This window comes from Vipera ursinii, assembly GCF_947247035.1.
Source record: "Vipera ursinii genome assembly, chromosome: 4".
Classification (NCBI taxonomy): Eukaryota; Metazoa; Chordata; class Lepidosauria; order Squamata; family Viperidae; genus Vipera; species Vipera ursinii.
Genome location: NC_139514.1, coordinates 119,793,092 through 119,818,155, shown reverse-complemented (window position 1 = coordinate 119,818,155; position 25,064 = coordinate 119,793,092). Strand labels below are relative to the sequence as shown.

The window sequence follows — 25,064 nt, the reverse complement described above, 5'->3', positions numbered from 1 at the left end:
TGCCGCTCCACGGGCGCTTTCAATCACCTGAGCTTGAATAATTAAAGAGTTATTGCGTGCAACCGAGCATGTGGGGAAAGGACCAAGGTGAACAGATCAATTCTACCCAGCAGACAAGGCTTTCTATAACTTGGTACAATCGTGTTCGTTTTGCAACCAGGACGAACTCTTACTGAGAATAAATATCTATAGATTCATCCCTCTAGCAGGTAAGTAGCTCCAAAAGGTCGAGAAGTCTGCCGTCGTTACAATTTCAAAACCAAACCAGGTGACCTGACTTAGGAATTTTCATCTGACGTTCGCTTCTGGCAGACAGGCTACGTTTTAATGGGACGCTGGTGTTTCTCAGCTCCGAGGATAATTCTTCCTAAGGCTGTTGACGGACGTGGCTAATCCCTTGAATGTTATCTAAGGTATCATTCATTTAGGCACACAGCTCAATGGACTGATTTTTATTGCACAATTTGCCAGAGACCTTGCTAGAAAACCATTTTAAGATCCACTTGAACCCTCCGTTAAAGAAGGAAAGCGTCCAGCTGGTCTCTCCTATTCCCGTCCGATCGGGTTGGCGGCACCCTTTGCGCAGGGCAGGGCGCCCGAGGGCCCTCCTCCTCGGACACAACGCTCGGCCGGGAGTTCAGGTGAATTCTGGCTTGAGCTTCCAGAGCCCTTCGCCACTCGGCCTCCTGTGGAAAGTGCAGAGGTTCCTCAGAAGTTCCCGGAAGACGCAGGACTGCTCCGTGGTCAGCCTGGGTTCAAACTCCCGCAGTATTTCCTGGGTGCTGGCCTGGCCCTGCGGCTGTGCCTGGAAAGCCATGAAGCTCCGGATATCCAAGAGCAGCTCATCGTGCTCGGTGGCCGGGGGGGCCCCGCGGGCCGTGTGCTGGAAGCTCCCCTCGGCCGGATCCTCCCTCTGCTGGGATCCAGTCAGGTGGTTCCTCGCCCTCATTCTAGCCAGCAAGGAAGACGAGTCCAAGGCGCTGGAAGAGGCCTCTCCTGCGCCTGCTTCCCCCTCCAAGAGAGAAGCTCCGGGGGCCTGCTGCTCCCCTCCTCTCTCGCCCTCCTGCAGAAATACAAAAAAAAAAACAACGGGGGGAGGAATTCTCGTATCATAGAACGTAAAACCGGTAAAAGGTTTTTGGGTTTTTTTCTGACTTGTGCGATGCCTGTATCCAAACAGCAGGGTAGCCCCCTTTATCATCCAGGACAAGCACAGACCACAAAACTGCAATTTTATGCACACTTTCCTGGATACAGTCTTCAATGAACACAAACGAACTGAGTAGATGCCGTCATTCTGCAGGTCCCTCCCTCCCTCCCAGAAATGGGAGAACTGCTTAGAGCAGAGCTCTTCCTGGCCTTCCTCGGCTGATGCGGATCTTAAGGGGAATCCACTCACTTGCCCAAGTGGAGAATGTTACAACCCACAAACAATGAGGATAGTTTTACGATGGAAGGAATGACCAGAGGAGTTATGTTCCTCGTTCTATGAAAAAAGACCCCTGAATTGGTGGGGTCTTGAAACAGTGACGCAATAGTGAGTCAATCCCTGACTCTTAATCCCTGAAGAATTTCCGTTCTTTCCTCCTCCCCATCTATATCTTCCACTTACAGGTACGCCTTGCAGGTGTGCTGGGCTGGATAAGGCATTCTAGGTTAAACCCCGAGGTAGGCCTTGCATCAGACCCCACCAGGAAAGCTCCCCGTCTCTTACGCAGGGAGGCTCCTGGAGACGGAAAACCATCTCCGGCTCTCGCAAGCTGCTTCGGAAAGGTGGTCCGTGTGTGGCGAACCCCTGAGGACCTCTTTCTTCTCCCTTCTGGGAGATGTTTTGGGGACCGAGGCCCAAGCGTCACATGAAAAAAAAAATCTCCTGTTGATACCGATAGCAAAGACAAGAAAATGAAGAAGCCGCCATCGATCCGATGTAGCCACATTTATCAAAAGGCGCATCTAACACGCCACCCCTGCGGAGGTCAGAAAGGAGTCGAGCGGGAGGGGGCAGGCAGACCAAGATCAACACCGGAACTTGAAATCAGCAGGAAAGGCTGAGCTGCTTTTGTCTGCAAGAGGCGGCTCTGTTAAGGGGATTCCGCTCCTTACGTTCACTATGAGTTGCTCCTCTTTCAACTTGCACTTTTTCCCTGAAGCTTCATAGGAAGAAGACGACATCACGAAATTTGGGTTCCTCTTCTGGCCAAATCTGCTTCTGAAATGAACCAGAAACCAGAGACGTATTCTTCACAAACTGACCTCATGGCATCACAAGGTAGATACATTTACATTAGACTGATAACGTACCCTAGGGTCACATGGCGAAACAAAATATAGGTTTACTCCATGCACACCTCCTGCAGACACCTACCCACAAACTACGTCTATTAACTTGTCCCTTCTTTTTTCTCCGCTTCCTGAGTGCCATTTTTCTATCTCGTTCCCATGCAGAAATATACGACGATGGTTGTGGGAATTGGGTATGTCTAGCCTAATGAAAAGAAGACCTAGGGGCGACACGAGAGCAACCTTCCAATATCTGAGGGGCTTCCACAGAGAGGAGGGGACCCACCTATTCTCCAAAGCATCCGAGGGCAGAACAAGAAGCAGCAGACAGAAACTAACCAAGGACCTGGAACTGAGGAGGAACTTCCTGACTGTGAGAACAATTAGTCAGTGGGACCGTTTGCCTTCGGAAGCTGAGGGTGCTCCACCTTTGGAGGTTTTCAAGAAGAAGCTGGACAGCCATTTGTCTGAAATGGTACAGGGGTCTCCCGTTTCAGCAGGGGGTTGGACTAGAAGATCCCAAAGTCCCTTCTAGCTCTGAAATTTTGTTATTCTGTAACTTCTACCTAACATTAATTTGGAACTGGGAATATTTAAGCTTTTGGCAAGCCAGTGTTCTCACGTCCTATTAACATAGTCAAGAAATAAGAAGCATTATCTACCTCAAAAAAGGAACGAATGATTATTTTTATTAGGGTCACCGACCAGAATTTACCTCATAAAATAATGTAAAGATAAACGAGATTTAAGGAAATTTATCTCGCCTAACAGCCAAGGAGAGCATCAGGGTAGCTCGTCCTTCAACGTTTTAGGTGGCATCAGTAGATGTTCCCAGCTTTCCTTTCAGATACTGAAGCTCCACAGAATCTGCACGCTTCAGCAAGAAGCCTGGATTTTCAACAGGGCTGGCCACTCACTTTCTCTCTGGCCCACCAAGCGGAGTGCCGCTGTAAGGGACACGGAGGGGGGGGAGGGCCAGCAGGCTTACTTTAACCCGGCTGGGGTGCCGTCGGCCCACGTGGAAGCAGCCCCCCGGTATCGTTGCCGAGAAATCTTCAGGGCTCGGAGGGCATCTTGAGCGACACGACTGGCCTCGGCTTCCACCAACACGTAGTCTGGACTAGAAGCTTCCATGATGGCATCGTGCTTCATCACGCTGTGTATTCCTGGGAGGGAAAGGAGTTAGCGGCTTTGGAAGAACCACCATCTCTCCCATTCCCTTCGCCTGTGTGAACAGGAGGCGTTCCGCACCCGAGACTCAGCCGCTGGCCTAGAAGTGCCGGGCCAGAGTCGGCCTGCTTCCCCTGGCTGCCCTGCTTCTAGAAAAGGAGGCCCTGCGCACACACACCGCTAAGGACAAAACCGGCAACTGTCCCAGGACAAAATGCGGAGAACGCCACAATCTGGCCCGGCCAGCATCTCCTTGGCTGCGGAATTCTGGGAGGTGAAGTCCACGTATCTCAAAAGTGGCCAAGGTTGAGAAACACCGGGATACACAATGAGCTCTGATGAACTGGGGGCACGACTGACTTTCTTGCCTCAACCAGTTCGCTCCTATAGAGAGGATCTTAGTTTCTCTCGGTGGATTGGAGAGATTTCAAGTGGGGAAGTTCGATATTTGTATTAATGTTAACTAATTTAAATAAACCCCACCGTCCAGGGCCAGATCGATCACACTCTAGGCTCCCGAAAAAACCGGCAGAGGCGATTCCACAACTGCCGTCTGGAATTGTGTAATTTCTGAGAACTCGGGGAGGACGGGTGAAGTCCCAGGAGTGTGTCTGGGGGGGAGCCAAGGCCCTTTCTTTCCCTCTTCAATGGGGGGGGGGAGGAAAGAGGGAGGAGCAGCTGAGAAAGAGAGACAAGGTCCCCCTAAAGATGAAAAAGCAGGGCTGCTTCTGTGATTCAAACCCATCACGTTGGGTTTATCAAAGCCAGACGTGGATCAGGTGACACTCAGCTGGCGGGGGATGTGACTGCTGGAATGAATACAAAAGGCCCGGTTGCCTGACGCAGAAAAACATCCGGATAAACCCTACGGTATATAAGTTTGCATGTGCTACAACAACTCCATTGGATTTCCTAAAGGATTTATAAAACGTAATCCCGAAATCTAAAGCAAAGGCTAACGGTTTCATCTATTTTCTCTCTATCAGTACATTAAAAAAGGGATGTCCACTTTCTCCTTTGATTTTTAATATATGCATTTCAGAACCCTCAGTCCTTCCGACTGGACACGATCCAGTGGAGGGGGGGGGATAGGAGGAAGGAGAGCCGTAAGTTGTCCTTTTCAGCTCCTGAGTGAAAGGCAGAAATTAATAAATAAACGTGCACAAACTCATCTAGACTGTAATAATGTCCCTGCTGTGTGCGTATCAATCAGCAACTATTTTTATGGAAAAATAAAACTGAAATACATTATTTGGATCTCTGTCACGTTTGGAATTATTTTTAAACAAAATAGCACAAGAGAAGAAAGTTACCTGATTTTTTGAAAAGCTTCTCCAGAACGTAATCATCGCTTTTCTTTGGCTCCCGCAGTCCCTCTTCGCAAGCTTCTTTCTGGTACTTTCTCTGCTTCACCAGGTGAGGAATTGGCAGCCCCTCGAATCTGGCCCCCCGAGAGCCTTTGGGCCTCTTCCGCTTGCCCTTGCCAGGCCCCGGGGCGGAGGTCGGCCCCACGGAGCCTGGCCTCTCCCGGCCCTTCCCCGCCTCCGATGTGCCTCCTCCTCCTCCTCCTCCTCGGCCCGGCTCCTCCCCCAGCCCCGAGGGCTCCTCTCTGGCAGCGGGCATTTGGGCCGGGTCTTTAGGAAGAGGACACGGGGACAGTGCTGAGCTTCCCTCCACCGGCTCCCCCGCTGCGTTTTCAGCTTTTCTTGCCAAGAAGGAATCGGACTGCCTGGGGCTTGGCTTTGCACGGGGCCTTCTGGGAAATCCAGGAACGTCGGCGTTGCGACGCTTCAATGGCCGCTTTGGTGCTGGAACATCAGAGCCGGTTCCTGAAAGGCAGCGCGCAACCTGTCACCGGCTGCTCAGGCCTCTCCCCGGGCGTGTCGTTAGGCGAGGCACCTCCCCCGACACCCACCTGCAAACAGGGCGCTGGTCTCCGTCCCCTGGGCTCCGTCCGGGGCGCTCAGGGTGAAGAGCTCGTAGAGGTCATTGGACTTGAAGAAACGCCTCTGCTTTGGGTCCTTCAGGATTCTGTTCGTTAGAAACTGTTTGAATATTTGCCTGGGAAAACAACATTTTGTCATCAGAGACGCACACGTTCTCTGTTCAGAACACGACACATTTTTCCTGCTAGATCTATTCTCTCTCTCTCTCTCTCTCTCTCTCTCTCTCTCTCACACACACACACACACACACACACACACACTGACAATTCCACTATAGGCATGTTAAAAAATCTCAGGAACTTAATTACGCTGAGTTTTCAATAACTGTCTTATGCCCACTGCAACTGTAACTCAAAAGGGTTCCACGGTTGCAATCCAACCATCCACTGCCATGTGCCAAGGACAGAGGGGGCCCGGGCAACGCAGCCAAAAGAGGAGAAGCGTCAGGATCCAGATTCTCAAACCGACGCCTGGCAGAAGGGCAGCAGAGGAGCCCAGAGCCGCCTCACACCGACCTGTGGTAGATCTTTTCTTCAATGGTGCCTGCAGTGAGAAGCCGGTACACAGTCACGTCTCGGGTCTGGCCAATCCTCCACGCACGTTCCCGAGCCTAGAAGACGGACACCAGCTTTGCAAGGCCCCCTTCAGAGGGCAAAGGAGGAGGGCTCCGAACGCTCGTCCCCACTTTCCATGGGTGGCCCCCCAACAGCTGGGAAGCCTGCTTTTCTGCTAAGCCCTCAGGGCTCTTTTATTTCCCCTTGATCACGGGAAGGCGGGGCTGATCAAAATCATTTAATGACTCAAAGAAAACACGTTTTTATTAAAGGTACGGTTCCTCTCCAGTGACCCACCTGAGTGTCTGTGCTGGGATTCCAGTCAGGGTCGTAGATGATCACCCGGTCTGCTCCTGTCAGGTTAATCCCAAGCCCACCAACTCGAGTAGTCAGGAGAAAGACAAAGGTGGACGCGTCCTGTAAAGGTTTCGAAGACAAAGCGTCCCCAGGAAACGTCCTTCGAAGATCCATCACACCCTCCGCCTTTCAAGGAGTGGAGCGCAAGCAGGAGGAGAGTCTCACGTTTCTTTTTAAACTTAGGGATGCGGGCATCGACGTTTCCATGCTATATAATTTTATTGCCCATTATTTCAAGCACGGATTGGATAAGACAAACCTCAACTAAAAGGGGCAGAAGCCTCTGACTGAGAGGATAACCAAGAAGAGAAAACCCAGAGCCTTATCTAGAATAGGCACCCATATTTGGGGAATTTTGAGTGTGAAGAGTTTGGAATACGGTAATGGCAAATCTTACAACTCTGAGCATTTGCCGTTAACTGGTTCGGATCGGTTGTGGTTAGCCCTGATCAAACATATACGTAACTTATGCCGAGGCCTTACCGCGAGTTCCTCACCTCATTGAATCTGGAAATAAGAGGCTGCCTGGAAGCCACTGTGGTGGTGCCGTCCATTTTGAGGAAGGAGTAGTTTCTTTGCTTTAAAAACACTTCCAGGATGTGCAGCATCTGCAGCATGGAAGGAACCCCCCCCCCCACAGGGGTCTCTTATTACGGCCTTTAGTAGTAGCAGCGAGGATGGGAAGCAGGCCTGGCCTGGCCTGCCTTTAACAAAAGGCAGCAAACGGCCAGCACCACCGCAGCTCCATGAAGCCAAATACCTTTTTGCACAAGAGGCTTCCAGGCCCACAGCGGGGGGGAGGGAGGGGGCATTTATCCGAATGCATTTATACCGTGGCAAATCTGAGTTCCAAATCTGCCAGCCGCCTCGTCTCTGACACTGACCTGCCTGGACTGGGTGAAGAGCAGCACCCGGTGGCCTTGCCTGTGCCAGATTTTCAGCAGAGACTCCACAACGATCAGCTTCCCAGAACGTTTCCAGAATCCAAACTGATCTTCTTCGTTTAAGTCTTCCTCGGGTGTCCCCTTCAGAATCTTAGGTCCACCAGAAAAGATATCTGGATGGTTGCAAATTTTTCTTAGGGCTATCAGTCCAGGGAAAATCTGCATAGGAAACACGGCCGAACAAAGTCCTATTATGAAGCGTCTGACCAACAGGGGGGTTATAAATCAATTTATAAATAATTATTCCGAAAACAGTTCTCATCAGAGCCCCAAGAGACTGGTGGGGTTTACCTGCTGTGTTGCATATCAGTATCAAAACTTTGCCCACAGAAAGGTATGTCCACCGAGTAATACCTGAAAGGCAAAGTCAGTGGGGAAATCCTGACTCCTGCAGAGGTTCTGAGTAGATGCTGAACACAAAACACACGACACACACCCTGAGATTACCAAATGCGCCTTGCAGGTTTGTTAGAAAATAAAAATAACACGTGACAAGATTCTGTATACTTTAAAGTACCACCTGAAGGTATCTAAGAAAATGAGTGCTCCAGAAAAATGCAGGTAGAAACTTATACATTTTATGGAGAGAAACAGACGATTGAAGACGACATAATGAGAGAGGCTGAGAAACAGAGAAAAGTTTGAAAAGGCAGCGAAAATGCAAACCATCTTGACGGAAATGCCGGTACTGGAGTTAACGCAAGAGAGCAAATGAGGTGTCCCTCCAGCGTCATCCAGCCGCCTTCCATGCCTCAGCCAGACCCAGAAAGGCAGAACGCGGTGTCCGGCCAGAGCCTTAAGCCCCGGGACACTGAGCAATTCTCTCTCAGTCACGGCTCCCGTCTTCTCTGAATTCAGAAGACAAAATTCCCAATATGGACCAGCTGCTTTGGGGGAAACAGGATCCTCAGGCTGCAAAGATGGCACCATCTTAGATTCAGCCGGCCTCTGAATTAACAGCCATCCCGTCTGTCTTGCTGATTATCAGGGTTAACCTCTTTCTCCCCCGCCAGATCCTCACGGCCTCCAGGAAACACATGATCAATTTAATGTGGTACCTGAAGGCCGTGAGGATCTGGAGGATCCAATATATATCCCCCCGCCCTCTCTCTATATCTATATATGTATATGTATATACTTTATGTGCGTGTGTGTGTGTGTGTATACTGTATGTATGTATGTGTGTGTGTGTGTGTGTGTGTGTGTGTGTGTGTGTGTGTGTGTGTGTATATATTTGTGTAAATTACTAACAAAGAATTAAAGGGAAACTGAGATGCATTTCTGACTCCTTAGTCGTCATCAGCCAGCTATACCCTTCTGAGATTCGATCCTGGGCTGATTGCATATGAGGCCGTGTTATTTGCAATCAGCCCAGGATCGAATCTCAGAAGGGTATAGCTGGCTGATGACGACTAAGGAGTCAGAAATGCATCTCAGTTTCCCTTTAATTCTTTGTTACTAATTTACACAAATATATGAATTGTCCGGTGTGACTACTGCCTGTTTGATAGCCTTCAAGATAGGCTGAAAACAGGAAATAAAGATTTGCCCCATGTTTGGGGCCTTTTCTGAGGTTTTCGCGGGTGTTTGTATGTAGATCTTTGGTCATTCGGGTTTTTCCCCACGTAGAATTGAAGTTATAAGAGCAATGTTTCGACAAAATCTCATCCGTCATCCTCAGGCTGGTGGCTTCAGCTTCGTTCTTCTGGGAGAACGTATGTATGTATGTATGTGTATGTGTATATGTATAAAAGGTAAAGGTAAAAGTAAAGGTTCCCCCGCACACGCATGCTAGTCGTTTCTGACTCTAGGGGCCAGTGCTCATCTCTGTTTCAAAGCTGAAGAGCCAGCGCTTGTCCGAGGACGTCTCCGTGGTCATGATCGACAAGCTCAGCATCCTAGCCCACTGAGCCACCGCGTCCCTTATGTATATGCATATGCATATGCATATGTATATGTGCAGTATATGTATATGTATATATATGTGTGTTTTTGTAGATTTTCACGGGTACAGGTATGTAGGTCTTGGCATATTCAGGTCTTTTCCCGTGTAACATCTTACACGGGAAAAGACCCGAATACGCCAAGACACACACACACACACACACACACACACACACACACACACGGGATACTGTGTGTGTGTGTGTGTGTGTGTGTGTGTGTGTGTGTGTGTGTAGGGACGCAGTGGCTCAGTGGGTTAGGATGCTGAGCTTGTCGATCAGAAGATCGGCAGTTTGGCGGGTCGAATCTCGAGTGCCGCGTAACAGAGTGAGCGCCTGTTACTCGTCCCAGCTTCTGCCCACCTAGCAGTTAGAAAGCACGTAAAAAATGCAAGTAGAAAAATAGGGACCACTATGGTGGGAAGGTAACAGCGTTCCGTGCACCTTTGGCATCTAGTCATGCCGGCCACATGACCACGGAGACGTCTTCGGACAAGCGCTGGCTCTTCGGCTTTGAAACGGAGATGAGCACTGGCCCCTAGAGCTGGAAACGACTAGCACGCGTGTGCGGGGGAACCTTTACCTTTATATATATATATATATACACATACACATATACACACACATAGATGTACAGTATCCCCTGGATACTGACTGGACTCTTCAGTGCAAGCTCCTTCCTGATTGAGAGGGACATTCCAAAGCCCTTCAGAGAGGTTAAGGGGGAGGAAGGTCAGGTGTCCAAATCCCGTTGTAAGTTACTGGTGAGAGCAACCCGTGCAATTCACATCCCAGGTCCAGGCCTGAACCCCGAATGAAAAGGACAGAAAGGTCAGACGGCAAACAGTGTTAGTTTAAATTAGTTCCATTTACTTTTTCTTCAAGCTCCGGCCTTATTTTATTCTACTGCAAATGGCAATAACATTTAACACTTTTCTTTGGGTAACCGCCCTGAGTCCTCAGGGAATAGGGCGGTATATAAATATAACTAAATAAATAAATAAATAAACCTCTTAAATCGTTTACTTTATTGCATTTTACCTGCATTTCTCTATTGAGAATCTGATAGACTTCTTTGGAATCAATAAATGTTTTGTAAAGTTGTCGCTGTTCAGCCGTCAAACGACAAAATAATACCTAAACAGAGACATTGAAGAAATTACTATACTCACATCGTACTATAAGCCAACGTGGACTTAAAGCAATAAAACGACAAATGCTAATCTTCTCCCAAAGTCTACAACTTGTGGCTCTCGTGACCGGGATCAGCGTCTCCGTGGTGCCAATCTCCCAACGCCTCGGCTGGTCTACCAGAACTCACAATATGTCAGGCCCACCTTGCAGAAGGGAATCCCACTTTGTCTGCAAGCACAACTTTTAATTAATTCCAATTTGTGAGACGAGTTCCCCTGTCTATGGAGATCCGAGTGCTCTACCAACAAAATATGGCAATCTCCTGCCAAGAGATGTCACTCTCAAATACCACCACACACTTCTCAAGTCTTCAGGGCACCAGCATTTTAACTGTAACCTTTGTTTTTAAACTTAACTACCTTAAGTATTCACTGGAATAGAAAAGTAGGTTATAAATTGAACAGATTTCTTCTCTCCTAACGTAACTGTCCATAAAGCATTCACCACGCATTCTAATTTTTTTCAGTTATCTGGCAGCAGATTGTAAACATAAAAGAGAATTTAAATGAGTGAAAATGGTATATCAAAAAATTGTTTTTTATGTTTTATGAAGTAGGCTACCTAGAGAACCCGCTGAAACGAGCAATTATAGAAATCAAACACTCTATTTTCAGATTTCTTGAGAGGCACATGCAAAATAGTGCAGGCCATATAATAAATAACAGTGGTATACGTTGTAATTCAGTGTCAGCCGCAAACACAGCTCAGTATGTTTACGAGGGTCAGAAGAGCACTAGGATCTTCTTGGATAAAGGCTTATTTCCGGGATCCTTCCGAGGTCGGTGAAATGAGGACCCGGTTGTTGGGTGGGGCGGGGGGGGGGGGGGCGCGGCGGCGATACGCTGACACTGTAAACTGCTCAGAGAGGGGCTGCAAAGCACCATGAAGGAGGTCTGTGTGTCTAAGCGCTCTGTTTACTTGAACAAGGAGCAAGCTGTCTGTAGGAGATCTGACCTGAATTTACTCCCAACCTGAAGTTTAAGGAGTAACGTTTTATCCGGCTAGTCCAGAATTTCCTTAAGGCCATTAAGTGGCTTCCAAAGGGAAAGGAGTGCCTGTCTCCACAGGCGCATTTCTCCTTCCAGCAGGGAGGGTTTACTCTTCACGTAAACAGGGAAACTGTACAAAATGAAACTCTACCTGCTCATTTTTGTCCGGCAAGGAGAGGCTCATCTGAACATCGGCCTTCATTCTGCGCAGCAGGTAAGGGTTAATCGTGTCCCGTAGGATACAGGCGCACTTGTAGGCGGTTTTCACCTTTGGGAAACGGGGGGGGGGGGAGGGAAAGGCACCAGTGACTTTACTGGAAGCATTTCTCACACTTCTTTTAGTCCACAATGGAAACGATGGGGGAATAAAGATAAAAGAAAAAGTGAAGGATAGTTTAAAAAAGCAGGAGGCATTTCCAGCCTTCTCTGCAGGAGTTACGGACACACAGCAATGGCCACCTCCATCCCACCCCACCCTCCTCCTCCTCCTCCTCCCTGTGGCATATCCTAGTTCCCTGCTTGCCACAAACAAAAGGTTTTAATGAATAAATGCCGGAACCAACAGTTCCTTCTGATGCGTTTCCAGCCAATAAGCCGAGGGAGGGTCTCCAAAGGGGACCTTTGATGGACCTTTCTTTTCAGTGGGTCCCCCCCCCGATCGTTACCTGGACCGGGGAGGCGTTGGAATAGCCCCCCATGGTTATGGGGACCGAGAACTGCTCCAGGAAGACGGGGAGGGTCCCCAACTTCCCTGGGAACACAAAATCAAAGAGGGACCACAGCTCCTTCAGGTGGTTTTGCAGAGGCGACCCGGACAATATGATCCGATGAGGGGTGGAGAACTGCAACAGGAAGAAATGAAATGGTGATTCCTGAAACAGAAGACACACTTCTGCCGGGATGATGGAGACGGGTCTCTTCGAAAGTGCCGCTGAAGGTTAAAATGGACTAAAATCCCCGGACCCCCCTGAACAGGATCTTTCTTCCCCAGATTCTGGTTACTTTCCCAAATGCTCCCCATCCCGCTGCCTCCTGCGCAATTTCACGCCTGGCAGGTAGTTTTCTCTGAATCTATGACTTATTAAAAAAAACTCTTTATAAACAAAAACCACGTAAGAATCAGTATGGTCGATATCCAGACTTACCAAATTCAAAGCGTTACTTTAATGTTATTTAATTAAACCATTTCCTAAAATTCAAATAATTTGTAAAGATACAAAGTGAGTTTGTCACTGAATTCCCTCTGAATAAACCAAAATACTCCTTGGAAAGGCTGGGAAGGTCAGTGGCTCTCTTCCTCTCCCGTTTCCCGAGCCATCCGCTTTTTAAACACGAGGATTAATTCATTCAATGCAAAGAATAGCGTCACAAAGGATTTTATAGAAGTAGAGATAAGGACGGAAATCCTGTTGTTTGAAAAACTTTAGTTACAAAGAGTACTAGAACTCATTAATTACGCTCATTAACCTGACTAGGGAAATGAACACGCCCACTTCTTTTAAAATCAAAGTAAGTTATGCTTTATATATTCTTTACCTCTAAATTATATGCACAGACATCAAGGTATTATATTGGGCCTTGCTTGGACATTATTTAATGGAACAGAGGTCTCAAATCCCTCAATCCGAGGTAAACCATGCTTCCCATTTATTACTCTTTTTTTTTTTTACAGAATGCTACCTGTTTGCAAGCCAGCGTTACTGCAGCCTTGGGGTTCCGGATTTTATGTCCCTCGTCCAGAATCACGTAATGCCAGTTGTACTTCTGAAGGTTGTCTTGCAACAGGCGAATGTAAGAATAGGAGGTTATCAAGATTCCATTGCAGGCCACAATTTCATGAATCAGCTTCACCTGCAAAAACATTTCTTTTAAAATCATTACAACAGTGAAGGGTCCATGGCCTCCTTGCATAACTGACTGAACAATTGCCCTGTGTCAAACAAAGTCTGGCGAGAGCTTAAAGAATGACAAGGAGGACAGTATGGTGGTGACACCACATGATTATCTGGACTGTAAGTCACAGGGAATCGGCCATAGGAGGAAATATATCACCAATGGACTTTTTAAATGAAAGGTACGGTGTACACGTCAGAGGCAGTTCTTTAACAAAGTGGCCATTTGCAAAACTTTGGCTTTTTCTGGCAGCTGCAGCGCCCTGCTGGCTCCTCTCCTGAAGCGGTGGTCCCCTGGGACTCCCAGATCCCCCCACCCACCCCCCGCTGCTGCTGAGCCAGGTGCCACCTAGGCTGTAGGTCTAAAGGCAGAACCCCCCCTTTTCTCCCCACTGAACCGCGTTTTGTTGGCTAGGGCCCAGGGCTCAAGTCTTCCAAGACGCTTCTGAGTCTTGGGCCTCTCTTTCAAAGGGCTGGCCATTCCCCCCAGCCTGGTGTCGCTGGCCAACCGGGCGAGCTCTCCTTCCACCCCTCTCATCAAGGCCATTCCTGAAGCTGTCGAAGAGCACCAGGCCCGGGACAGAGCCCTGAGGTGCCCCACCGCCTGCTTCCCTCCTCGGCTCTCCCAGCGCTCTGCACCCCGGCCACGGCCACGGCTCCTTTCGAGCCAGAGCTGCCAACGTCCCACTTTAGTTTGTGCCGGGTGCTCGCCAGGAGACCCTGACTCTGGAGAGGCCCCTGGGAGGGGGGTGGGTGCTCAAGATTTGTACCCAGCAGGCTCCCCACGTGGCCGCGTCACATTCGACTGCGGTTGGGGGATGGAACGCCACTGCGCCAGGGCAGACCGGGTGGTTTTCACGAGACAACGGAAAGAAGTACGGAGAAAAGCCGGCAAGCGGGGGACAGAGGAGTCGACTCAAGATCACGCCTCGGGCATTTTGCAGCCGTTCAGCGTGGTGCATCTCATCTACCAAGCGGTGGGAAGATGGCCTCATGTGGCAGACACTGGTGAAGAAGAAGCAACTTGAGTGGCCCACAAAGGAAAGCAGGAATCTCAATTTACAAGTAATTCTCAGGCACAGAAGAAAACCAGAGCTATCAGTGGAGCAGAAAACGATCCATTTGTGATGCCCAATTTAAGACAACTATAAATTTGCATTAACTTCCTTGCCAGTTAAAGACAAATTGTACCTCTATGGACACGCAAATGTATACAAAGCGCGCACAGACAGCCCTTTTCACACGCGACCGCTGCCATCATCGTACATTTTAGGTTTGCTAACCTTAAGTGAGCGGGGCCAGAAATATTGGGGGAAGGGAATTAACGCTGCCCAAGCTCGAGCACGGTTCTTGTCACGGGCTGGGGTGGTTTCTCTCCCTGCAGCTTGCTTGCTGCATCCCACGGAATTCAGTGGGAGCTTCTACTTGTGCAGCACAAAAAATAAAATTGGAAATTGGTCCTTAGACGATCATTTTGATTCCAGCTTGTGGTAAAACTGCAGGTGTTCCAAATATATCTACAATTATGGAAACACAGAGTTTACAAGAGACAAGTCAAGGAATATAGTCGATTTCAAGAAAATTACCCTTATTAGTGCAGCTAAGTATTCTTTGCTTCTTATAATCTTTTTGACTGTGTAAACAGGAAGATTAAGATCCTGATCAGCAATTCCCAAAACAGGTATGTTTATAAATACATCCAAGCTACTTATTTGCTTTAACAGGAATGCCTTCTGCTTCCTTTCCTATTCTCAAAGCAACGCAAGTTGGTTTCTGTTTTAGCAAATAAGGTTACAAGGGATAAACAAAATAGTTCTCCAAAGCACCTGAAGGTGGGAATAAGAAGCAACTAATCAAGGAGAGAACCAGCCCAGGACCTAGAACTAAGGAGGAATTTCCTGACAGTGAGAACAATCAATCAATGGAACGACTTGCCTCCAAAAGTTGTGGGTGTGCAGACACTTGGAAGTTTTTAAGAAGAGACTGGACAACTATTTGTCTGAAATGGTATAGGGTTTCCTGCCTGAGCAGGGGGTTGGACTAGAAGACCTCCAAGGTCCCTTCCAACTCTGATTCTATTCTATTCTATTCTATTCTATTCTATTCTATTCTATTCTATTCTATTCTATTCTATTCTATTCTATTCTACTCTACTCTATCCTATATTTAACCTGATTTCAACCCCAATTTCCAGACAGAGGAATATACAGATCTGGGAAGCCATTGCTAAACATAAAAATGGCTGAAAACATAGATAGCACTAAATGTATGGGTGGGGAGGTATTCTAGAGACCATCTAGTCTAGCCTTTTCATTGACGGCACCCACTACTAAGTCATCCTTAAAATAAGGCCGTCCAGCCATTTAAACACCACACTTGCATCTTCTGCTATTATTACCCTTGAAGGCAAAGTAGGACAATTTGCAGGGGGCATCCTCCAAATGCAGACGACATTTTTAATAAAAGTATGTTATTTGCAGAAATCCTCATGACTGAATGGACTGAGAACTGTCTCTGGGAGGGCCTCTGGGCTCCCCAGTCCATCCTCTGCTGGGCGGGCCTCAAATCAGCATCCAGTCAGCTTTATTTACCCACCGCTGGGCAGCACCCCAGCACCAGCTCTGTGAACTACGGCCTTTCCGGAGGAGGGAGGGTGCCTAAGCCCGGCCAGCTGCCCATCGGTGGCGCTTCTCTTCAGGGGACAAACTTTTCAACCCTCCCCGGTCTCCTATCCTGTACCGAAAGCTCTGCTCAGAGCTAAGAGCAAACCATCTGAGGCAATTTCAAATTAAAAGCTTGTAAACGCGTAACCTCTCCTAGATTTTGCAATTAATAGGGTACGTCTGCAACGATCCTGACTTGGAGAAGCGGCTGCAACGTTGTCATTAAAGGATGTTCTGCGAAAGCGCTGCCGTCCTCACAGAGGCTCAGGAGAGCAAACCCTCCTAGAGGGCAATCAGTGCGCAGGTAGAAAACAACAGCCATAAATCACGCTGTCAGCAGCGGCAGAAGGAGCAGGCGCAGCCACAGCGGCCGGCCGGGGAAGGCCGCTCGCCACGGCAGGCACAGCGCAGGCAGCAGAGACCCACGGCTCGGGTTTTACCCAAGCTGTAATTAATTAAAATTTCCTTCAAGCCAGAACTTTATTAAACAAGGAGTTGTGCTGACAATGAAGGAAAACAGGGGAGGCAATTCATCACGGCCACTTCTCCACTTCAGCTTAAGGTGATGTAAAATTCGCCATAAGCCTTTTAAATACTGAAAAGGAAGAGGCTCGAGAGGGTTCGCCGGGGGGGGGGGGCGCGCTATGCAAGGCGTTCCCGGCCTGTGCTTCCCCCTTTCTGCCTCTGCTTTAAAGGGGGGGGGCTCAATTCTGCCAAGTTAATTTCTTTATTCCATACCCTTCCACAACTGGGTGCCGCTCGGCCCACCAGAAACCTGCACCCTGGGAGGGGAGGGAGGCCCTGCCAAGGAAAAGGGGCGGTCCTTGAGTTACGACCATCCGTGAGCCCGGCATTAAGGTCGTAAAGTCACGGCGGTTGTTAAGAGGATGTGACCGTGTCACCCCGCCTGATTTTAGGACCTTTTTCCAGCAGTTGTTAAGTGAATGTGGCGGTTGTTAAACAAACACCTTATAAACGATGGTTGTTGTTGGGTTTTTTTGCCAGAAACCAGAAGAAAACGCCAGCAAAAGGAACCAGCGAAAGACTTGGTGAAAACCAGGGTCGCGTGGCCACGAGGAGCTGCGAAGGGTTTGTACATGTGGGCCCACTGCCAAGCACCCCCAAATGTAATTGTGTGACCGCGGTGTGTGTGTCCATCAGCACCCTGGAATTGGTTTCTAAGTGTCCCTTAGGAGGTTCATCATAACTTTGAAGTGTCGCTAAGTGATCAATCATTAAGTGAGGACTACCATTATAATTCTGACTATTATTAATAAACTGGATGTTCAGGGATCGGTGTCCATACGTGCACCTACAGCTATAAGAGGCATAAGAAAATACTGCAGCAGAGGAATAATTTGGACGTCTGGACCTACAAAAACCTAATAGGTGATAATCCCAGTTGAGATACTCTGTACATCTGCTTGAATAATTGGGTTAATTTTTTAATATTATTACCTTGATTTGTTGAATGTGCTGTTCTTGCATTCTCTTCACAATGCCTTTTTTCGCCAGACATCTCAAGGACAGCTTAACAAGAGGGATCCGCAAAGCCTCCGCCCAGAGATGGTGGGAAAGTTATAAAGAGCAGCCAAAAGAGAGGGCCTCGCCGACCAAGGCCTCACGCAAAGGGGCCAAAGCCCGAGACTGGGGAAAGGCACTGCCCAATGACCCTGACTTTTTGTGCAGACACCAGAGTGTCAAGCCCCCCCAACAGTCCCCTCTGGAGAAGTGAGCAGGGAAGGAAGCGGGAGACTTGTAAAAGCCGTTTCTGCAGCCGGCCTGACTCACACCCGGGCGGCGAGCTCTTGAATACAGCCCGCCTGATGGGACTCGGCACACAGCCCTCTGGGTCTTAAGGCAGCCCACACATAAAGCCAACCCCGCCTCCGGGTCAGAGGGCTGTGACTACACACACTCCCCCTTTGGAAAAAGAAGAAACCGCTAAATTACTGCTTATGGGTTATATTCACAAGCAGCCTTCACGAATGATGGTACAATATTGGAAATGAAACAGAACCGCTCCTATATGGGAATATTTAATAAATGCAAGGAGAGCTTGGAAAGCTGAAGTCACAGGATAATGAAAAAGCAGGTACCTTTTTATTAGCGTAAGAGCCCGTCTCGTGCAAAACCGCCACCCTGAATGGCGGCCACCAGGCGTGGAACTCCTTCACCCACTGATGCATGACGGTGGCTGGGCACACAACCACCGTGGGGCCCAGCCCTCGGTACCTGGAGCAGACGGGAGGAGCCCAAGGGTTAAAAAGGGCCTCAGCTCAGAGGTTAAATGACCACTTCTGTACCGTAGGAAACGATCTCGTCATCAAATTTATCAGAAATAAAGAGCGTTCCTACCACACTTCTTTTCACTCAACATTTTAGGGGCAAGAAACATTAGTGAAAGTATCTGACGCCCGTCCTTTCAGAGTTGCTAAAAAGTTTGAACTGTATACTGAAAGTCACTGCCGAGGGATACCATGCATTCCTAAAGTTAAAGCAAAACCGAATTTTGTTTTCGTAGACCGCAGCTACCTAGCCAGGTCTTGGAAGTACGGCACGCACGCACTTACCAGGAAGACTCTTTCCAGCATTATATCACAGGCACATCCAACGATAATCTCCAAGGTGCTTTTTTCTTAAAAGGGCAACTGGACCTGGGTTTTTTCCCCTGAGGAAGAAGAAAACGTTTTGCTTCTCATCCAAGAAGCTTCATCAGTTCTTCATCAGAACTGAGGAAGCTTCTTGGATGAGAAATAAAACGTTTTCTTCTTCCTCCTCAGGGAAAAAACAACAACAACGTCCAGCTGCCTTCTGAAGAGAAAAGCACCTCTGGGACCAGCCACTGGGGCCTGGGTGACTGAGCGTCTCCACAGACCTCCAGTGAAAACAGGCTGACCCCCCCCCAGAACGCCTAGAGCTCCCGCTGGGAAGACGCAGGGGCTCAGGGCCTCCTCCGCGGGGTAAGCCTGCCCTGGGCCGAGGGCGGAGGCCTCAGGACGTGACACTTGGTGCTGCCCCGTGATGGGCTGAAATGGGCCGGGAGGGAGACGGCCCCGCTTGGGCCGACTGCCCTGAATCACACAGCCCGCCAGTCACCGGCAGCCTGGGGAAGGATTAGGCCTCCCTGGCGCACCTCATGCCCAGGACCGAGTGCCCTTCTCTCGGCTGCCCGGGATCCCTTTCCACGCGTGGAAGCGGAAGGGCAGTGGAGCCGTGCAACCGAAAGAGGCGGTGGCTATGGCCCAACACACACACACACACCTGTCCAGCGAAGGGATTCAGGATTAAGCCATTGCCGAAGAAGCAGCCTCCCAGGCCCTGAAGAAAGAGGCAGTCAGTCCAGGCTGAGGGAACTGGTTCCTCCTAGGGAGCCATTGAACTCCAGGATAAACGGGCCCAACGGAGCTGGGAGCGGAGGCAGGCCTGGAGGGAACCCAGCAGCGCTTCCACTGCAGCAAAGTTCCCTTTTCAGAAATTGAGGATTTCCCCCACCCACCCACCCCCGTCTCCCCCCTGAACTGCTGTATACACCTACTGTAGGGGGGACAGTGAGATTTAAAGATTAAAAAGTGCAGGAAATGATACCCTGCTCGTCTGGTGCAAACAAGTTTCAGGGCCTGTAAAAGCTCTGGGATTGGAGGTTCCCGGCTTTTTAAGATAAATTTCTCTTCTCAAAACCTGCTGCAGTTTTTTAAATTCCACGCTAAGATATGATGCCTGCAATATGGGAAAATACTAAATGTGTAGCCAGACTACGACACGACGATCCCCTTTTCTTCTCCTGGGTGAAAATGAGGCTTCTATTTATGCAAACTGTAATTGAGTTTGTTCTTTTCTTTCCTTGTCCGTGTCACGTCAGACACTGTTTGTGGCCCACAACTGCAGCTTCCTTGCTGAGCCCTCTGTCCTCCCTGCAACACACCTGAATTTAATTCCTTTTAAGGCCTTTTCTGTAGCAGCATCAATACCGTAGAAGAGCTTCCCTCTAAAGATTAAACTCCATCCCTCTTTCTTATTTTTTTGGAAACCACGAAGACCAAAATGTTTCGGACAGCCTTCTCCGGATTTGAGGTTTGCTCTCTTAACCTTCAGTGTTTTGACTGTTTAGTGCCAACGTAACCAACGAAGCGCCTGCTGACTCTGCGTGGGTGTCCTCTGGTTTTCTCAGCCACCGGTTACGTGTCGTGTCCCTCTGGCCTTTTCCAAAGCCAGCTTGAACGCCTTACGCAGGGGTAGGCAACTATGGCGGCTTTATGACCCGTGGACTTCAACTCCCAGAAATCCTCAGCCACCAGTAGAGTTTATCGCGTCACAAGGCAAGAAACTGGGCTGGCAAAGCACAGAAAACTTCTTTGGGCTACTCTCTACAGAGGTTAGCTGGTCTGCAGTGCCCAAGGCAGGCTACACATTCCCTCCTCGCCCCTTGGGAAATCCTCCTCCATGAATTATTGACGCCAGCATCTCTGGTGGCGCCTGCCCTTCCTCCTCCAGGAGGAGGGAAATGGGGGAGAGAAGGGGCAGGACACCAGCAGCACGGGACTGATCAGCAGCAGACTTGATTTAGAAGGCTTCTGGTTACTACTCATTGGATTTTATCTTCAAATTTCTGCCTAGTGGGCGAAGGCCAACCTGCACGGGAAGGGGCACACCCAGCAATTTCATCATAGCGCGGCCTCTCTTGCGAGCACCCTCTCAGTCCTACAGGAATCGGACAGTATATTTTACACTCATTCAAACTGGCATTATCGAGTATATTCTACCTTCTCACCTGGAGCGTGCCTACCTACACGCACCAATATCATAAACACAGAGCAGCTCTTTACACGTAAAGCTATACGACCTCCAAAAGGATTACAACTTAAGCGAAGAGTCCGTAGCATGTAAACTATTAATACGGCAAGCAATCCGTGGGCGCAATCTAGCCTCACAGACAGTATTGCCCCTTGGTATCTGGTGAGGCTCAGCAACAAAACGAAGCATCAATGCCTGGAATTCATTAAGAGTGTTACATGTTTAATTTTTCCTGCCCTCCAGCTCCACTGTCTCATAAAAAAATGCTTTGATGTTCCCCAGTAAGAATTAAAGAAATATTGTAATTGAAATATCATTAATAATGAATGTGTTTCTTCTCTATGGCAATACATCCAATGAAATATTAATCGAGTTTCACAGACTGACGGTCTGGAGAAAAGAGCACTTGCCTGTAATTTGTGCCGCGAGTCCTGATCCTGCTGTAGCTGAGGCCTGCCAAGAAGACAATTATCTGGGCGGTCTTGCCCAGGCCCATCTCGTCTCCCAGAATCCCCCCCACCTGCTGGCAGTGCAGCTCCCACAGCCACCTCACACCTGTCTGCTGGTACCTGCGAGGAGGGAAGCCGGAGGAGAGAGAGCAAACGTGAGAGGCCGTCAGCCGCACATCCTGACCTGCCTCTTCCTAGCGCAGCATCCGCACCAGCCTGGCAGCAGGGCCACCCTCACCAGCGAAAGGGCAATTTCACGTTTAATAGGAGTGACACCTGAAGGGTTCCCTGTCTGTCATCGGACGCGCTGGGACCGGGCTTTTAGCGGCCTGGTTAGTTTGGGGGAGGGGGGGCTGAAACACAACAGCGGCTTCCTAGTAGCCAAACGGTCTGTTAAAAGGGACAACGGGCAAAAGGGTTTCTTCAAATTAAGATGACGTTTTATTAATTGCACTTCGATGGCAAGACGATGGCTGGGTTCCAGACAGACCACACATTTCTGACGGATGAAAAGAAAGGGGGTTACACACAGGTGGCAGGGATGGCAAGAGATCACACAGATTGGGCTGAGTTTTTTTGTTTTTCCTCAGGTGTTCTGGGAGGCATTTTTTCTTATTTTAGGCGCAGTAGATTCTTATTTACAGAGCAAGTTCCCTTTTACCCATTTCTTGCATCAAAAGGGCAGGAAACCAACAAACAGTTGGGATAGAAGAGGGGGAGGGGGAGAGAGCGTCAAATGACAATTTGAGGCCCAGGGTGTCCAACCATGTCCTAAAACATCACGTGGTTTATGAATAAAATTGAATCCACACATTTTGCTAAGTCATATTGTGGTTTATTTGGCCTTAGCTAAGCTTACGTCCAGGCCCTGCAGTATATAAACCACAATTTAGGACTTAAATTACACTGCTGTGTAATTCCAGGCAAGTGTGGATTATCAGCAATCATGGCTAGGAAACCAAGGTTTACCATATACGAAACCGTGAAACTTGTCCTTGGAGGCTTGGTGTAAAAAGAACCCTGAAATAAGTGTTGACACAAGTTCGAAGTCAATTAAGCTGAATTAAAATAGGCAGAAGCAGGAGGCCCCTACTTGGTAAATAAATTATAAGGGAAAATTCACCAAACAGAGGCAATTCTCCAGATTAAAGCAAATTCCAAATCCATGACCAAAACAATCAATTAATCAACTGAAGTTAGAAAACAGAGATCTATTTTGTATTTACTTAAAATACGTTCCCTGCCCACCCCTCGCTGACTCTTGTGTTAAAAGGGATTGTGGCGCTGACAATCTCTGCCCTCGGGCTCTGCACTGGCACGACGCCCCCGAGGGAGAGAGGGGAAAACGTGAGCCAGGCGCGGTGTGTCAAGTAACGTTTCTCACAAAGACCACCTGGAATGGGAACCCTCGGGGGGGGGGGGGGAAACCACACGGATTCCTAGCAGAAGGGAAGCAGGCAGCCAGGGCGAAGGGTGAGGTTCCACGAATTCTGCCCTGCCCATCGAGAACAATTTGCGGGAACGAGGACAAGAGCTTTGAAAGTCTAATCTGAAGGGCAACTGTGGCGATTGCGTCTCATGGCTTGCTGGGATGGTCAACAGAAGGTCAGAAGGAGCCCGGTCCCTGAAAGCGCGAGGGCAAGGCAGAGGGATCTGCAGCCGTTCACTCCAGCCAGGAACCTAACATGGTCTGTTTTGACTTCTTGTAACTTTTTCTCATCCACCAGTACTCTTTTCCACAACAAATACAGTCCAGGCTGCAGTAAATAAACAAAAGAGCACTTCCGTATATTTTGCAAAACAAAACATTTCTTTACCAGAAAAAATAAGGGCTGGTGGACCTGCAAATTAAACACACCGATTATAAATCTTAATAGCAACTTTCACCCATTATCTGAAGCGTGATTTATTTGTGCCGGAAACTTCGCTTGGCACCCTCTTTCAGTGGCGGACTTCGCTGAAGCAACCTCCAAAATTCTGCTTCCCACCACAAAGGTTTGGGGAAAGAAAAGTTTAAAATACCTCTGATGATACTCAAGGATCACCTTTCTCATGTGTGAAAAACTCTGGTGTTGCACACATCGTTTCCTAAGAAATACTAGTCCAATAATCTAATTCCGACAGGGTGCTCAATAACAGCACAGACTTCATTTATGAAAGCATGAAGGAGAGACACCAGTTAAGTTAGAGTTTACTGCACTTCCCCTCCCCCTCCCCCAATATCTAGATAGTTGTGTTTTAAAACAATCATTCCTTGACAATATGGAAGATTCTCAGTCATCCAGCTAGAGTTGTCTGAAGGTGGAGTCGTTGCAACTGGAATAATTTTCTGTTACTAGTTTGAGAGACGTTTTGCTGCCCATCCAAGCAGCTTCCTCACTGCAATGCATTTTGGGGAGGTTGGTGTGGCAGAGAGTTTCCAACCACTCTCTCTGCCTGACTGGCTTGCTCTGACCCTGGAAGCTGCCTGGATGAGCAGCAAAATGTCTCTCAAACTAACAACAAAATTAGTCCGGTTGCAACGACTCCACCTTCACGTTCCTTGGCAACCTATAAAATGAAGTTCCACACTTCAAAACATCCCTCAAATTCCTAACATTTTAAAGTACTTTTCTCATTTCTGAATTTCCCATTTTCTGATATTTCTCTCTTCTCAAACATACTTCAGACCACAGGCCACGATTGTTAAAATACGGCCAAGCTAACTATGATGGTTGTGTTTGACAGAGATGACCTATCTCCACCACAGATAGTGGGCTGCTCTGTAACTCCATTTCCAGTCCTTCAACATTTCCCCCAAATTATTCTGGTACTAACAAAGGAAGGAAGGAAGGAAGGAAGAGGTTTTTAAAATAAAACTTCTGAGAACAGGTTTTAGTATACCTACTTGTATAGTTTCTTGAAGAGGTAGCCTGGAACTTTAAAACCCTCCATAAATTCCTCGTCGCTTTCGTCAGACTCTTCGCCCTTGCTCCGGCCCCCTTTACGGTCTTTCAGTTGCTCTCTCTGCCACCTCCTGAAATCACGGTTAAGAATTCCCCACGTCATTACTACAGTTAGAGAAGCTGATGCTTTAGGCAGCTCACGGGGAAGAAAAAGTAAATGCGGAAAGCGTTGTTTTAGGTAATAGCCATCATCGCCATCTCTTCTCAGAGCACAACAGGGCTGCTCTGGAAGTGGACAAAAGTTTAAGCCAAACAAATCAACATTTACAATATCCAGACCCACGATAAGCAGCAGCCTAGAGGCTAACCGCAAAGCCCAGTAAAGGGAAATCACTGCTGGGGACCCCAGGCCATCACAGGACCGTCTTTCCTTGAAGAAAAAGGAATTGGAGCTAAATATTCTGCATCAATCGATCTTCAGACTCCGAGGCCTTTCAGCCAGGCGATACGTAACGTGGCCGACACCAACCCACCCAACGCGAAGGGCTGGGGGGTTTTCCCCATAGGCGCCTGCCTGTCCCATTCCCATCCAGATCCTAAGACTGGGGCCACGTCCCTGCCACCCTCCCATTCACCCCAACTTCACACCCAAGGCATTTTGCTCTCCAGGGCGGATCAGGCATATAGATTCAAATTTATAACGGCATATAAATTTAATAAATAAATAGTAGCCATGCTGCCCAATCCACTCTGGGCAGCGTGACTATTTATTTATTAAATTCATATGCCATTATGTACTACTAAACGTCTGCTGAATTAGGTTAGTGCCAATGGCAGAAAACACTTCCATCGTAACCCTCACAGTCTGGTCACTTAAGCGATCAGGGCACCACCGATCACTGTGAGAACGGCGATCTGAGCTGGGCTGACCAGGAAGCGAAATGGGCCCTGGGGGTGTCCGTGCCTCACGTGTGTGTGCTTCTGACTCAGTCTTCAGAACTGGC

The 25,064-nt window shown here is 48.6% G+C and overlaps 1 protein-coding gene across 4 annotated transcripts in view; it reads right to left on the bottom strand.

Annotated features, from left to right (window-relative positions):
* Positions 1–437: 437 nt before the first annotated feature.
* ERCC6 (ERCC excision repair 6, chromatin remodeling factor) overlaps positions 438–25,064 on the bottom strand; it is a 37,915-nt gene continuing 13,288 nt past the window's right edge. For all 4 annotated transcript variants that reach the window (XM_083361736.1, XM_083361735.1, XM_083361734.1 and 1 more), the window contains exons 6-21: positions 24,063–24,191; positions 21,137–21,295; positions 18,032–18,167; positions 13,058–13,228; positions 12,043–12,219; positions 11,529–11,645; positions 10,236–10,331; positions 7,192–7,410; positions 6,805–6,915; positions 6,248–6,367; positions 5,912–6,006; positions 5,366–5,511; positions 4,764–5,279; positions 3,269–3,446; positions 2,104–2,209; positions 438–1,063 (exon numbers count right to left, since the gene is read on the bottom strand). In XM_083361736.1, the coding sequence (XP_083217862.1) occupies positions 638–1,063; positions 2,104–2,209; positions 3,269–3,446; positions 4,764–5,279; positions 5,366–5,511; positions 5,912–6,006; positions 6,248–6,367; positions 6,805–6,915; positions 7,192–7,410; positions 10,236–10,331; positions 11,529–11,645; positions 12,043–12,219; positions 13,058–13,228; positions 18,032–18,167; positions 21,137–21,295; positions 24,063–24,191 (2,902 nt within the window). In that variant the 3' untranslated portion in view covers positions 438–637. The remainder of the gene's footprint in view (positions 1,064–2,103; positions 2,210–3,268; positions 3,447–4,763; positions 5,280–5,365; positions 5,512–5,911; positions 6,007–6,247; positions 6,368–6,804; positions 6,916–7,191; positions 7,411–10,235; positions 10,332–11,528; positions 11,646–12,042; positions 12,220–13,057; positions 13,229–18,031; positions 18,168–21,136; positions 21,296–24,062; positions 24,192–25,064) is intronic.